This window comes from Acomys russatus, chromosome 8 (genome assembly GCF_903995435.1).
Source record: "Acomys russatus chromosome 8, mAcoRus1.1, whole genome shotgun sequence".
In the NCBI taxonomy this organism is placed as follows: domain Eukaryota; kingdom Metazoa; phylum Chordata; class Mammalia; order Rodentia; family Muridae; genus Acomys; species Acomys russatus.
Window position 1 is genome coordinate 1,803,612 of NC_067144.1, and position 14,478 is coordinate 1,818,089.

A 14,478-nucleotide genomic window follows, 5' to 3' on the forward strand; every position below is an offset into this window, starting at 1 on the left:
GTTAACGAAACAGGAGAAGTGGACCTTTTCAGACTCAGTTCCTTGGAACGATTCCACTAGCATAGTCAGCAGGACTTCAGCAGACCCCTTAAACAGCAAACCAGCAATTCAACAAAAGTGACTGCAACCACAGCCGCTGGAATCCGGAGCAGCAGCCAGAACCTGGAACCTTGAGGCGTTCACCGGAGCTGCTCTCTCTAGGAGCATCTCAAAGTAGAGTGATGAACAGCCAAGACCAAAACAAGCCCCGCCTCTCGTTTTGGGTTCATATATAGATCCCTCGGAGTCTGTGCTAGGATGTTTATCAGTTAGCAAAGACCATGCCCCCATAAGAGGACAAACATCACCTGTTCTCTCGCAAGTCTGTTTTCAGTGGAAAAACACTGCACACCCTCACACATCCCAAACTTGGGATCAAAACAAAAACATGTTTACATCCACTACAAACATCCTTAAGAAAATGTGAGGAAAGAGGAATCCTTCCTTATTTACTGCTGGCAAGAGTACAAACTAGTCCAACCATTATTGAAATCGGTATGGAGTTTTTTTAAATAATTAAAAGAAGATCTACTACATTACCCAGCTATACCATACTTGAGACTCTTCAAAACATTGACATAGAAATACTTGCACGTGCATATTTATTATTATTCTATTCACGATTGCAAAGAAGTGGAAGCAACCTAGACATTAGCCAATGAACAGATAATGAAAATTTACAAATGGACAACGGAATTTTATCCCTTAAATTTGTCCATTAATAGGATGCTCCTGTATCTCAACCTGCCTCCCTGAGTCACCCGCATGCAACAACCCCCTGCCTCCCTGCTTGACTGTACACATAATAAACACACTGAGCTTTGGGGAGGCTTTGGTTTCGCCACCAGAGAGCTCAGGTCCCCTGATCCAAGCTTTTCTACGTGCCTGTCTGTCTTTTCTCCACCATTCCCTCTGCATATCCGGTCAAGTCCAGCCCCTGAGGCCATACTCAGAAAAGAGAACAAAACACAGATGTTCCCCTGGGGCTGAGCACTCAGGCACATCTTCTCAGTACTTTGCCCAGTTATGCCTCTCTGCACCAACTACTACCCACAGCAAAAAGCTTTTCTGACCAAGGTTGAGAGCAACCCAGGTCTATGGGTACAAACACAAAGATTTAAAAGCCAATTTGCCAACATGTCCATTTAGTAAACCAACAATAGCAAGTTCCACCCCAGGGGCTATGACCTCTGTAGGCACAGGCTTTACTGTGTCAGGCATGCATTCCATCCTGTGGTGCAAGCCTCAAGTCAAATGCAAAAGGTTGCGGGTTATTCCAGAACACTCATGCCTCCATTGCATGTATGGCCTGGCTGGCTGATACTACATGAAGCACGCAAGGTCCGGCTCTGGGTGAGACCACTGATGCCTTCTCTTTCTCAGCAGCCTGCATTGCAACTTCTGGCACAATGAAAGCTACCCAGCCAGAAAGAAGATGCTAAGTCAGTTTGAAATGGATCTCTCTGTGGCCTTCAGCTAAAATGTATTGTGCCTACAGCACCTCCAAGTAGAGCCTACGGCCCAGGTTTATAGTAATGGGCTTAAACGGCCTCCTAAGGAGAAGGCCTCAAATCCAGGTAGAAGGCTGTGATATTGTAACAGCCGTGCCAGTGTTGTGCCAATGTGCCCGTCCTGCCTGGTAGGTCAGTATTGCAGCATGTGGAGTCCGTGACTGGGTAAGATGGAAGCCTGCCTAGCACCTTCAACACTATGGAAGTTAGCAAGCAAGGAAAAAAAAAAATTTGGCCAGTTACAACTCGATTTCTCTGTGTGTTACAAATAAAGTGTGCAGATCAAGAACACTGGCAATAGCCTATGTTGTTTTGGGGACCTCTAGGGCCTCTTGACTAAAAACCAATAGGGAGGCATCTTGTGGCGAGGACTCAGATTTTTGTTTAAGAACTTATGTCTTCTGGGCAGCATGGTCCACACATGTACGGTCCCTGTGTGCAGCCTCCACCCCCATTACAGTCGTATAGTTGATAAACAAATGGGTCTCTATACAGTGTCTTCATACACCCGTGGTTTTGGCTGTCCCACACTAGCCTTCTAACCCTCATTCCTACCTAAATATTTAACCTTCCCCATTGTTCTCTTTTATATGATGCATTCTACTGTACTTTCTAATTATATTTTTTAATTGGGTTGCAAAACCGTAGCACTCTGTGTGGCCTTTTAACACAGCCTTCGTTTTGGTCAACCATTTCTCTACCCCTAGGACCCGTCATCCCCTTTCTGCTGATGTCCTCCTCCTCCTCCTCCTTTCATGTTGCCTACGTCCTACTCTTCTCTCCCGCTTCTCCGTCCTCCTGTTGCCCATTTCCAGCCCCTGGCTACCACATGCACTCCAAACTAAACAAACAAAGTCTTCAAGACAGGGTCCACACATGATACAGAACATGGTTGTTTTTTTGGTTTTTTCCCTGTCTGGGTCTATACAACCTTATGCAGTATCGTTCCTTTTTACATTTCATCCATTTACTTAAAAATTTCATTTCTCTTTAAAAAAGAAGAAGAATATTCCATTGTATATATGTACCACATTTTTATTCCACTTAGTGGTTGGCGGACATTTATATGTTGATTCTGTTTCTTTTTTTTTTTTTTTTTTTTTTTCCTTTTAATTTTATTTTTTGAGACAGGGTTTCTCTGTGTTATCTTGGCTGTCCTAGACTAGCTTTGTAGATCAGGCTGGCCTCGAACTCACAGTGATCCGCCTGCCTCTGCACCCCCTCCCCCTGGTTACCAGGTGCTGGGATTAAAGGCATGTGCCATCCCGCCCAGCTGATTCCATTTCTTATGAATATAGCAACAATGAGTGAGTATCTGAGCAGCGGGCTAGAAAGTCCTCTGGCGTATGCGCAGGGTGGTACCGCTATCTCTGGTTTTTATACAACCCTTCAGACTGATTTCCAAAGTGGCTGTACTAGTTTACACAGTATTAAAGGGTTTGTTTTTCTCCACGCTGGTGGCAGATGCCAATTCAACCTATTTTATTTATGGTGTCATTTAACTTAATGCTTCTGTTTGGCTTTTGTCTAGACGATTTAATGGAAAACATGAGATTGCTGTGCTGAAGTGGCCCACTCTCACCGTACTGGGGTCGGTCCATGGCTTTACATTTAGTAGAGTCTGTTTTAAGAAAAGGGATGCACTTATGTTTGGTGTATATGTTTAGAATTAAAATATTCCATGGCGGATTATTCTCTTAACACATATTCTCTTCTGGCTAGTTTGTGTTTGAAGACTATTTTGTCAGAGAATAGAATAGCTGTATTTGCTTGTTCTATTTGCTTGGAAAATCTACTTTAATCCTTTTACTTCAAGTGAATGCTCGTCATCGATCCAGGAGGCAGTGAAAAGATGGACCCTGTCTTCTAACCTAATGTCGTAGTCCTTGTTTTTGTCATTGAGTTGAGACATTAGCATTGTATTGTTGAAAGATTAATTTCTGTCATTTCACTTCTCTGTAAATGTCAATACTTTTTCTGGACACAACAGTGTAGGTTTTAATATTTCAGAACTAGGAAGACATCTTTCCAGGCTCTTCTGCTTTAAAAGTTTCTATGAAATAAGCAAGCATTATTCTGAATGTCCTGCCTTTATAAGCCCCCTGGCTTTCTCTCCTGCAGTTTTCAGTACCTTTTCTTTATTCTGTGTTTTTAGTGCTTTAACTACAATATGGCTCTTTTCTGGGCCTATCTATTTGGTTTTCTGTAGGCATCTCCCCCTCCTTTTTATTGAAAATAGATTTTCTTCTTATACAATATATCCTGATTACAGTTTCCCCTTCCGCTCCTCCTCCTAGCTCCTCCTCACCTTCCCCTCCCAGCCAGATCCACTCTCCCATCTGTCATTAAAGAACAAGCTTCTAAGAGATAACCACCAAACTGACAAAGCAAAATAGAGTAAGATAAAACAAAAACCATCGCATCTTAGCTAGACAAGGTAAAGTATTTAGCATGCTTCTTGAACCTGGGTGGCAATCTCTTTTTCTAGGTTTGGAAATTTTCTTCTATTTTTATTCCACTTAGTGGTTGGTGGACATTTATATGTTGATTCCCTTTCTTTCTTTCTTTTAATTTTATTTTTAATCTTCTGTGTGTATAATTTTAAATCTAAGACTTTTCATGGTGTCTCAAATCTGTCACACGTTCCATCTTTTTGTCAATAGCCTTTCCTGAATGACCTAATTCTTCTGCCTTGTGCCTAAGGTGTGGCGCTGCTCTCTCCACGTGCTGTGCTCCCTTGGAGAGGCTTCTCAGGAGCTCTTACTTGCCTTACTGTGATACTTTAATTTGGCTTTTCTTCAGCAAGTCTATCTCATTCTCACACAAGATTGTGAAGTAAGAAGGTAGGGGCATTTGGTACATGTTATAACTGTTAGGGGAGGGCACTGGGATAGGGTATACGGATGGGCTTAAAGCACCTTAAACAACGTCCCAGAGAGAAGACGAGCTTCTATCACTGTGCCATGCGAACCGGAAAGCAGGCTCTCTATACTGGGTGGTTTGATCTAGGCTCCGCAGCCGCCACAACTGCGGGAAGTGAACTGCTCTTGTTAAGAAGCTACCAGCTGGTGATACTTCGTCATGGGAGGTCAGACAAAGACGTATGCTAAGGGAGTATTGGGGAGTCACTCTGCGTAAAAGATGAGCTGGGTTTTTAGTCATGAGCACCAGGGAAGAAGGCCAATGAACAAGAAAGAGTGTTGCGCCACAGTGTCTGCTTTGTGACCGACTTAGTTCCTGTAGTTAGAGAACGTGGTATATAATTAGCCTGGGTTTAACATGGGGAGTGACAATATACTGACTTAATCACTGAACTATAAAACAGCAGGAGCAAGGCCCAGCGCTGTCTGCCTACATCTCGGGACTGTTTTGGCATGTGGTAGCTAGAAGCTCACTGCCTTGCTTTCTCAGTGTTCTAACTGGAAGACAACGTAAAGCAATGCATCTTCTGAAAATAAAGCAAAGCCGTAAAAGCTTTTTAAATGTCAAGCTTCTTTTAATCTGGGTAATTACATAAACAAAGTTACATTAATTTCCATCTACTCTCATTTTTCATCTTTCAACTCAGGTCTAAGGCGCAAAGCCCTGTCCTGTGTTGTGCACATAAAACAGCTTAAACCACGGTTAAAACTTTCTACGTTTATATTCATCTTATTATTATAGAGGGAAATACGGTCAGAACTAAAGGTGATAAGCTCACAATTGGTTTTGCTATGTAAGTTACCAGTTACTGGCTTTTGCTTGAAAGCCCATACTTCATACTGCAATGACCACAGTTAGCAGGAGCCAGAATTCCATAATCCACCGGGTTTTATTTTACACTCATTTTTAAGTATCTCTTTCAGAAAGCCCTTGGCCAAGAGACTTCAGAGCAACCCGACACCACGCCAAGCATCACAATCCGGAACGTGCACCTTGTTTTACAAGTGGCAAATGCTGGTTTCTACCTGAGCAGGTCACACACAGTCCCATTCCGCTCTGCAGCTTCTTGGACCTGACCAATCACAGCCCAGGACACAAACCTTGTGGCTTTGGACTTGCAGCTGAACGTTTTGCTGGTGTCCTCCCATTTATTCCCTGAGCCCCTGTGGTTGCGTTGCTTGTCGTGCGAGGTGGCGTGACCTTTGGGCAGGTATTGATGCCTAGAATTTAAAAGGAAAGGAAGGTAAATTCATACATACAGCTCTGGTTCAATAAGTTAATGTTCTTCTGACCACACAAAAACTGCATTTTAAGACCTTGGGAACACTTGTCATGGATAGGTTTTCCTGGGGAAGATCTCATTCTAATTTTCATATTGACATAGAAGGGAGACCCCTCTCTCCCTGCAGAAAGGACAACATACAGCTGCTAGGTGATACTTTAGTGTCCAGTCAGTGACAAATTACTCAACTAAACCAAGGAAAATAACACCGTGGCTGCTGACATGGAGACTCAGGAAGAATGTCTTGAAGCGAAATTGAACCAAAGTGTTCCCTTTCCCCCAAGCGGGTGACATGGCAATATTAACAATGAACTAAACTCCAGCTAGGAGAAAATAAAACTTCAATCAGAAATTCATTATGACTGAAACAAATTTCTTAAGTTGTAGTTTTAGAAGATATCCTTTGTTATGAAAGGAAGCTTCATTTTTTTTTTTTTTGCATGATTCAGATCTCTGAAGTGAAAACTATTCACGATCTTTTAAAGCCTTGAAATCATTCTGAAAGCAAATGTTTATCTGAACAGTCCAACCAATCTTCTCTCGAGTCATCAAACTGCCTCTCAGCGGAAAGGATGGACAAGATCAATAAAGTCGTGACTACTGTGTTCCCTGTGCTCCCTTTGGAATTTAGTCAACAAGTCAGAAAAACATGGAGTTCCAAGCATTATCTGAGGAGTTATTAGACAGCTGGGGCTAAAGCAGAAACTACTGTCGCCATCAACAGATACTTTCTGCTAAATGGTGTAACTCTGCTCTGGATTAAGCATCATTTAGCAAAATAAGAATTATGGAAATTTTTCAATAGAATCCTATTAAAATTCCTAAAGAAAGAAACTAAAATCCAAATCTTTTTGAGACAGGGTGTCGCCATGTACTCCTGGCTGGCCTCGCACTTGCTATGTTGGCCAAGTTGGTCTTGAATTTACAGAGAAACCCCCACCTACCCCACACTTCTGTTTCCCAAATGCTGGAGTTGCATGTGCCACCACACTCAGCTAAAAGATCACGTGTTTAGATGGATAAGCATACACTTTTTTTTTTTTTTTTTAAAAACCAGAACAGAGGCACAGCCAGACAAGCTTTACGGCAATTTGGGTGTTTGAGACAACTGAAGAACAGCCAGGCACCCTAAGGATGCCTGCTGTGATCTTCTGAGGGATAGCGTTGGGGCAGAATCAGTGAAAACACACAATGTAACCCAGAGGGAACAACCCTGACACGGGGGTACGCTTGCTCTGGCAAAGCAGGACTGCTGCTTTATCCTCAGACTACAGAAGCTGTGTGGGCTGACCTCAGTGGTCAACTGAAACCTAAGCAGCTGGCGGGCAAGGTGGGGACTTTCTTTAGCTGGATCATCTGAGGTGAGAAGCCGCAGCCTAAGTCTGGGCCACACCTTCAGGACCGCAGTGAAGGGAGGCTTCGCTTTTGTTCGCTCGCCCTCACTCTTGCTAGCAAGTCATCTCTCCTGCTGCTGGGACAGCGCTCCGCTGGTATTAGAAGCGCCTTCTTTGCAGTTCTGACACTCACTAAAGATCACCCGAGACATCCAGCCTCATTTACTGAACAAACTACTGGATTTGTAGCCTTTCTGTGAGCCAGACATTGTTGGACTAGCTGTAAGCCACCCATCACACGCATGCACAATACTGTTTCATTCTGTCGGTCTGTCGGTTAGAAAAACAAAAGCAAGTCTTTAAGAAACAGACCACTACTGACACATCTTAGAAAGAAACAAGTAGCGTGCTGAGAAACAAGCTGTATCTTTCAAAATTAGGTGCCTAATTTCCAGATAGCAAGCTTAACCGGTACAATGGGCCTCGCAAATGCTATTTCTATAGGCGGCCTCCCATGGACGTATTCGAAGTTCTTATAATAAGAGATCAATTCCACCACAATTTTCTTAGCACTTCATTGAATTCATGGTTACAGATCTAGATGGCTAGCAACTTCATTTCAGAGCAAATAAACAAGTTCCCAACTTTCAGCCACAATCAGCGAACATGGAAGCACAGGTAGGGCGCGGGCAATGCTAACACCTTTTAAACTTATTTAAAGGAAAAGCAGTCACGAAAGCACACTAGAGACGAACCCCTCCCCGGATGCCCAGCGGAGAAGCATCTCCGTCTGGAGGTGGGGCTAGCCTGGCCCGGGTCTCCTGAGCAGTGGCTGTGTCACATGCGCTATGGAGAGGGATGGCTGCGGAACCCGCAACGGGTCACGAGCTACTTCATCTTGATTCTTGGAGACCAACAATAAAACAAAGCCTTCTTTCTTTTTGTGGCTGCCTCAGCCTTCTCCCATTTGGAGAGTTTTTATTTGTGAGCTTATAGGACAACAGGGAACAAAAACTAACGCGCCCTCACATCCAGGACACTGTGCTTTAACTACCGAATCTTATATTCCAAGCTGACCTACCGTTAAGGAGTTGGCTTTAATTGTAGACTAAGCAGAGCAGCAGGCTGTGAGTCAGCACAGGGCACATCCCACTTAAAAACCCTGTCACTTTGAGGACTGTACTTAGCCACTATTCCTAACCCATTTTGCTGTCTTGCTGGACTATCACTTCTATAGAATGTTCAGACACGCTAACTTCAAAGCATCGCAACCCGTTCTCATTTTCAATGCATTTCCCTTCCTGTTGCAACTGGACAGAGTATACCCGTGGCTTCTATCTCGCTTATCTTTCTGCATTTAACATGCACCATGTTAGTACCCTTACTTGGCAGATGTTCCCTTAGTCTAGTTAGGGTGGTTTTGGCACTTTTGTGAACTGCTATGTTGGGCAGTTACAACCATCCTAGGAAGGCTCCTCCTCGGTCTGTTTAGAGTTTTCTGGCCACACATTTCTGAGGAAAGGACTCCTTGTGTCGCCCATCACTTGAGAATGCGTCTTTACAACTGTAACGACAATGTGACTTCCTGACTGCACTGAGTGTCCAGCGTAGATCTACATGCACTCCAGTCCTCAATGTAAGCCTGCAATCACATTGACTTTATTTCTTCTGTTTTATTGAAAAAAGATTTTATACAGTATATTCTGACTACACTTTTCTATACCCCAACTCACCTGAGAACCTCACCACTTCCCCACCTACTCAACTCCACACCTTTTTTCTCTCTCATTAGACTATAGGCATCTACAAACAATAATGACAGAAAATAAACAAAACACAGAAGCAAACAAACAAGGCGCCAAAGAAAAAGCACAAAAAACCCACATATACAACAGAGACATACATGTTTATATGAATAGAAATCTCATAAAATCACAAAGTAGTAAACCATAATATGCACACAAGAGACCTGTAAAGGGGGAAAAGCCATAACAAAGTATTTTGAGACAAAAAAAAAAAAAAAAAAAAAACTCAAAAAACCTCAAAAAATGCCATTAGGTTCATTTTGTGTTGACCATCTCACTGCTGGGCACAGGGCCTAGCCTTAAGAGTGGTGTGTATCTCAAGAGAGACTCCGTGCTCTCCATTGGAGAGAACTAATTTTTCACTTGTGAGCAGTTATCAGTTGGAGGTGGCTTCTGGGTTACAGTGTGGTTCGTGTCTAATTCTGCTCTCTGCAATGGGACGCCGTAAGGACGGTGCAGGTGCTGTGCATGTGCCACAGCCTCTGTGAGTTCATATGTGCATCAGTCCTGCTGTGCTTAGAAGGCCTGATTCCTTGGTGTCCTCCATCTCCCCTGGATCTTACAGCCTTTCCATCTTCCACAGGATCCCCTGAGCCTCGGGGGAAGGATTTCACGGAGGCAGCCCATGGGGGAATATCAAGGTTTTTCTCGTTAGCTGTGGGTTCCTATCTGCTGTGAGAAGAGGCCTCTCTAATGATTGCCGAGCAAGACACTAATCTCTGGGTGTAGTAGGATGCTGTTGGTGTCATTTATTGCTACATTCCTTTAACAGAACAGCAGTATTTAGTTTCCCCTTGGTTCCAGCCGACGTAGTCTTGGGTTCTTGGCTCCCCAAGCAGTGTTGGGAATGGATTGTGTCTCAGGGAGTGGGCGGTACATTTAATCAGATATTGGTGGTCTTTCCCACAGGCTTATGTTACTACTGCAGGCAGGTCACTGTTGTCGATCAAAGGGGTTGCAGCTGGATTGGCATTGACCTTCGTCCATTGACCTGATGCAGAGAACCTTCCAGCACCATGAACATTAATCAGTAGGAGTGAGGGCTCTAGGTAGAAACCAGCTAGACTTTTCTGTGTCCCCAGGGTCTACTTTGGCCAGCACTAGATATATGTCACCCATTTCTGAAAATAGGGGCTTCATTTGGTGATGGGAGATATCCAGTTAGGGTTTAGTCTCCCAGCTATTTAGGGACCGCATTTAGATCACCTTCTCTCTCTCTCTCTCTCTCTCTCTCTCTCTCACACACACACACACACACACACACACACACACACAGAGAGAGAGAGAGAGAGAGAGAGAGAGAGAGAGAGAGAGAGAGAGAGAGAGAAGCTACCACTGTATTAGGTTTGCATACAACCCCACAAATGGCCTTTAGTACTAGGTGTTCTTTAACCCTGTCTTCCCTCACCCTCTCTGTTGGATTTTCTCCCTCCATTCCCACCACCTCACCCCCCCCCCTCGTCTACCCACAATTACCCTGTTTCCCACTCAACCCTCCCCCACAGTCAATTAGTCTATACCCAACCTATGTGGTGACACAGATTGTAGATTGCTTACACAGACTTAACAGTGAACATCCACATATAAGTAAATACAGACTATATTTCTCTTTTTGGATCTGAGCTACCTCACCCAGGATGATTTTTTTTTCCCTATCTCTTGTCATTTAACTTCAAATGTCATGATTTCATTTTTTTTTTTTTTTTTTTTTTTTTTTTTTTTTTTTTTTGGTTTTTCGAGACAGGGTCTCTCTGTGTAGCCTTGGCCGTCCTGGACTCGCTTTGTAGACCAGGCTGGCCTCGAACTCACAGCGATCCGCCTGCCTCTGCCTCCCGAGTGCTGGGATTAAAGGCGTGCGCCACCACACCCGGCTTATGATTTCATTTTTTTAACAGCTAAAAATATTACATTATGTAAAATTTCTTTATCCATGTATCTGTGTATGGACACCTAGACTGTTAATAATTTCTGACAAATATGAGTAGAGCAGAAATAAACACGGTTAAGCAAGTGTCTCGACAGCAGGGTGTACTGTGGTACAGCTGGATGCTGAAGAAGATCTAGTCCTAGCTTCCTGTGTAACCACCACACAGATTTCCATACTGCCTGTGCAAGTTGGCACTTCCACCACGGATGGATGAGTGTTCCTCTAAGCCCACATCCTTGCCAAGATGAGCTGTCACTCTTCTTTTTCATTGATCTTGGCCATTCTTCCTATGTAGGATGAAATCTCAAAGTAGTTTTGATTTATACGTTCCTTATGACTAAAGATGTCGAACATTTCCTTAGTGTTTCTCAGCCAGGTGTGTTTCAGCCTTTGAGAACTCACTGTTGAGTCCTGCAACCCATTTAACCGGTTGTTTTCTTGATGTCCAGGCTTTCTTTTTCTTTTGGTGGTTGTTCTTTATATATTTTAGATATTAGCCCTCTGTAAGATACTTAGTTGACAAAAATCTTTTCCTATTCTGAAGCCTGCTGCTTTGTCCGAATGGTAGTATCTTTCTCTCCGTTTCATGAATCTCCTTTACCCATCGTTGATCTTAGTGCCTGTGCTAATACTGTCCTGTCTAGAAAGTCTTTTCCTGTGCCAATGAGTTCAAGACTATTCTTCACTTCCTCTTCTAGATTCAGTGCATCTGGCCTTACGTTGATGTCTTTGATGCATTTGGAGTAGAGTTTTGTGCAGGATGATAAGTATGGATCTATGTGCATTTTCTACATGCAGCCATCCAGTTTGACCAGCACCATGTGTTGAAGATGCTGTCTTTTTTCCAGGGTGTAATTTTTATTTTATCTTTATCAAAGATCAGGTATCCATAGATGTGTGAATTTATGTCTGGGACTTCAATTTGATTCCATTGATCAATGTATCTGTTTTTGTGCCAATACAAGGCTATTTTTACTCTTATAGCCCTGTAGTACAAGTTGAGATGGGCGACAGTGATACCTCTAAGGAGTTCTTTTATTATTTAGAATTGTATTTGCTACTCTGGGATGTTTTTGTGCATCTTTGCTCTTTCAAGATCTGTGAAGTAATGTGACAGAATTTTAATGAGGATTGAATTAAATCTGTAGATTGCTTTTGGGAAGGTGGATATTTACTATACTACTCTTACCCGACCATGAACATGGACGATCTTTCCATCTTTTGGTATATTCTTCAATGTCTTAAAGTTTTTATTATAGTCTTTCACTTGCTTGGTTAGAGTTACCCCAAAATATTGTATACTATTTGAGGCTACTATGAGTGGAATTGTTTCTCAGTCTGTCTGTCATTTGTATATAAGAAGGCTATTGATTTTTGTGTGATAGTTTTGTATCCAACAACTTTGCTGAAATTATCAGCTATAGGAGTTGAAATTTTGGGTGATATAAAACAGTACTTTATCATCTGCAAATAAAGATATTTTGACTTCTTCTTTTATGAGTCGTATTCCCTGATCCCCTTTACTTGTTTGATTGCTCTAGTGACAATTTCGGGTACAGGTATGGACAACCTCGTCTTGTTCATGATTTCAGTGGAGCTGCAGTTATGGGGCTTATGTTTACAGAGGGATGAGAGTTTTTCATGACGCACAGGCTTGGTGGCAAAAGCAGGAAGCTGAGAGCTCACAGTTCCAAATGCAAGGACAAAGCAGAGTGCCCTGGCAGTGGCATGAGGCATTTCTCTGAAAGCTGCCCCCCATAGCACACTTCCTCCAGAAAAGCTCCACCATGTAACTTCCGCAAACCCTGCTACCAACTGGAGACCAAGTGTTCAAATGCCCAAGACTACAGGCACGTTCTCACTCAAACTACCAGACTCCTGCCTTCAAGATAGCCAGAATTTACATGTTGGTCACTACCTTTATTGTCCCTCTGCTACCATTAAATGCCACCATCTTAAATTGGATGCAAGAAAGCCCCTCCACAGAGTCTCCATACTCTTTCTCTTACTCCCAATATAGCCACCACTTTGGAACTAGGTCCCTAGAGAGCCCATGCTTAAACATCCTCGGTGGCTCCACATTTTCCCAGAAGGAAAGCCTCAGGCTCCTTACAGTGGCTTGTAGGCACTGAGCAGTCCAGCCTGGGCTCCGCTACCAGGGATCTCAGCGTTTTACGTCACTCCGGCCACACTGCTCCTCTGTTCCACACACAGGCCGAACACATTGTACGATCGTTAGTTCAGCTGTTCTTTGCTGGGATGCTTCTCTGGATACCTGTTGGCTACTTGCTTATCTTTTCCAAGTCTTAGCTCAAACGCACCTTCTCAGGACAGATGACCCTGACACACAGCTTTCTGCAACCAGTCTTCCTATAGTCTTTTTGAGTCATTTCCTGCAGCTCTTGGACCATGTAATAAACAGCTCAGTCTGCATTTTCTGCTCAGAATATAAGCTCAGAATATAAGCTGTAGGACACAGTCAACTTTGTTTGGATAGATTCCTGGACTACCACCTGTCACGCACAGAAGCACAATAAACATGCTGAACAAAAAAAAAAAATTCTAGGGACCTTAGGGACAAGCTTTTCTTTTCTTGCCTAGATTCTTAGTCTCCATTTCATGTGAAATACTTATAAAAATTCTAACAATAGCAAAACACGTAGCTGTGTTTCCACACTAATTTTTATATCCAGAATCTGAAACATTAAACATCATTTCTATACAAGTTCCAAATTTTTCAGAAGGGAAAAAAGGGAGAAAGTTTAAACTTAAAGAATGTCCCTCACATCCCAGAGGCAAACTTGTAAACATCTGGAGTTGTGAAATGACCCGGATGTTCACCTTAATAACAGCAGCAGATGTCAGTGTTCACTGACACGAGGTGCCTTAAGATGCCACTCTCACTACTATGTGTAGGCTGCCCAGGCAGTGCTCTACCATCCCCACATAAACCAAAACAAATAAACAGTAAAACAAGTCACCTGATGTCTTTAAAGAGTTAAAAAAAAAAAAAACAAAACAAAACACTATAGTGACGAAAGGTAGAAGAGATGAAAGGCAACCTTTATCATTGTATCTTAAGCCATAAAAAAAGTATGCAGACAGCCGGGCGTGATGGCGCACGCCTTTAATCCCAGCACTTGGGAGGCGGAGACAGGTGGATCGCTGTGAGTTCAAGGCCAGCCTGGGTCTACAAAGTGAGTCTAGGACAGCCAAAGCTACACAGAGAAACCTTGTCTCGAAAAAAAAGTATGCAGACAATTGAAGCTGTGTAAATGCGCAGCATTTGAAAGATTTTTAAAAATGGCAGGCAAGCCAGCTGAATGGGTTGCGTCTATATTGGCTCTAAAGAGATCCCATCCACTCAAGGTCATTTTCGGATTAGAAATGCATTTTCTTCCTCAAACACACTCCATAATTACTTGTTTCCCTTTTGAAACCCCAAGGGGACAAAAAGAGCAACAGTTAAATTCTTATATTATTGATTGTGATCTCTTAAAATTAACATTTTTAAAGTAGGTTTGAATGAGTTAAAGTCTCCATTTTGTCACTCTCTGGGAGACCACATGTTACGAGACAGCAAGTTTGCTTTGCAGAACATTTAGAAGTACACAGCCCAGGGTGCCTTCTGCCCTGGGGCTGGGCTGGGCTGCACCTT

At 43.0% G+C, this 14,478-nt stretch overlaps 1 protein-coding gene across 1 annotated transcript in view; it reads right to left on the reverse strand.

Annotated features, from left to right (window-relative positions):
- The window catches only part of Fgd4 (FYVE, RhoGEF and PH domain containing 4), a 147,623-nt gene that overhangs the window by 61,123 nt on the left and 72,022 nt on the right, over positions 1-14,478 (reverse strand). The window contains exon 2 of the mRNA XM_051150591.1: positions 5,573-5,692. Within this exon, the coding sequence (XP_051006548.1) occupies positions 5,573-5,692 (120 nt within the window). The remainder of the gene's footprint in view (positions 1-5,572; positions 5,693-14,478) is intronic.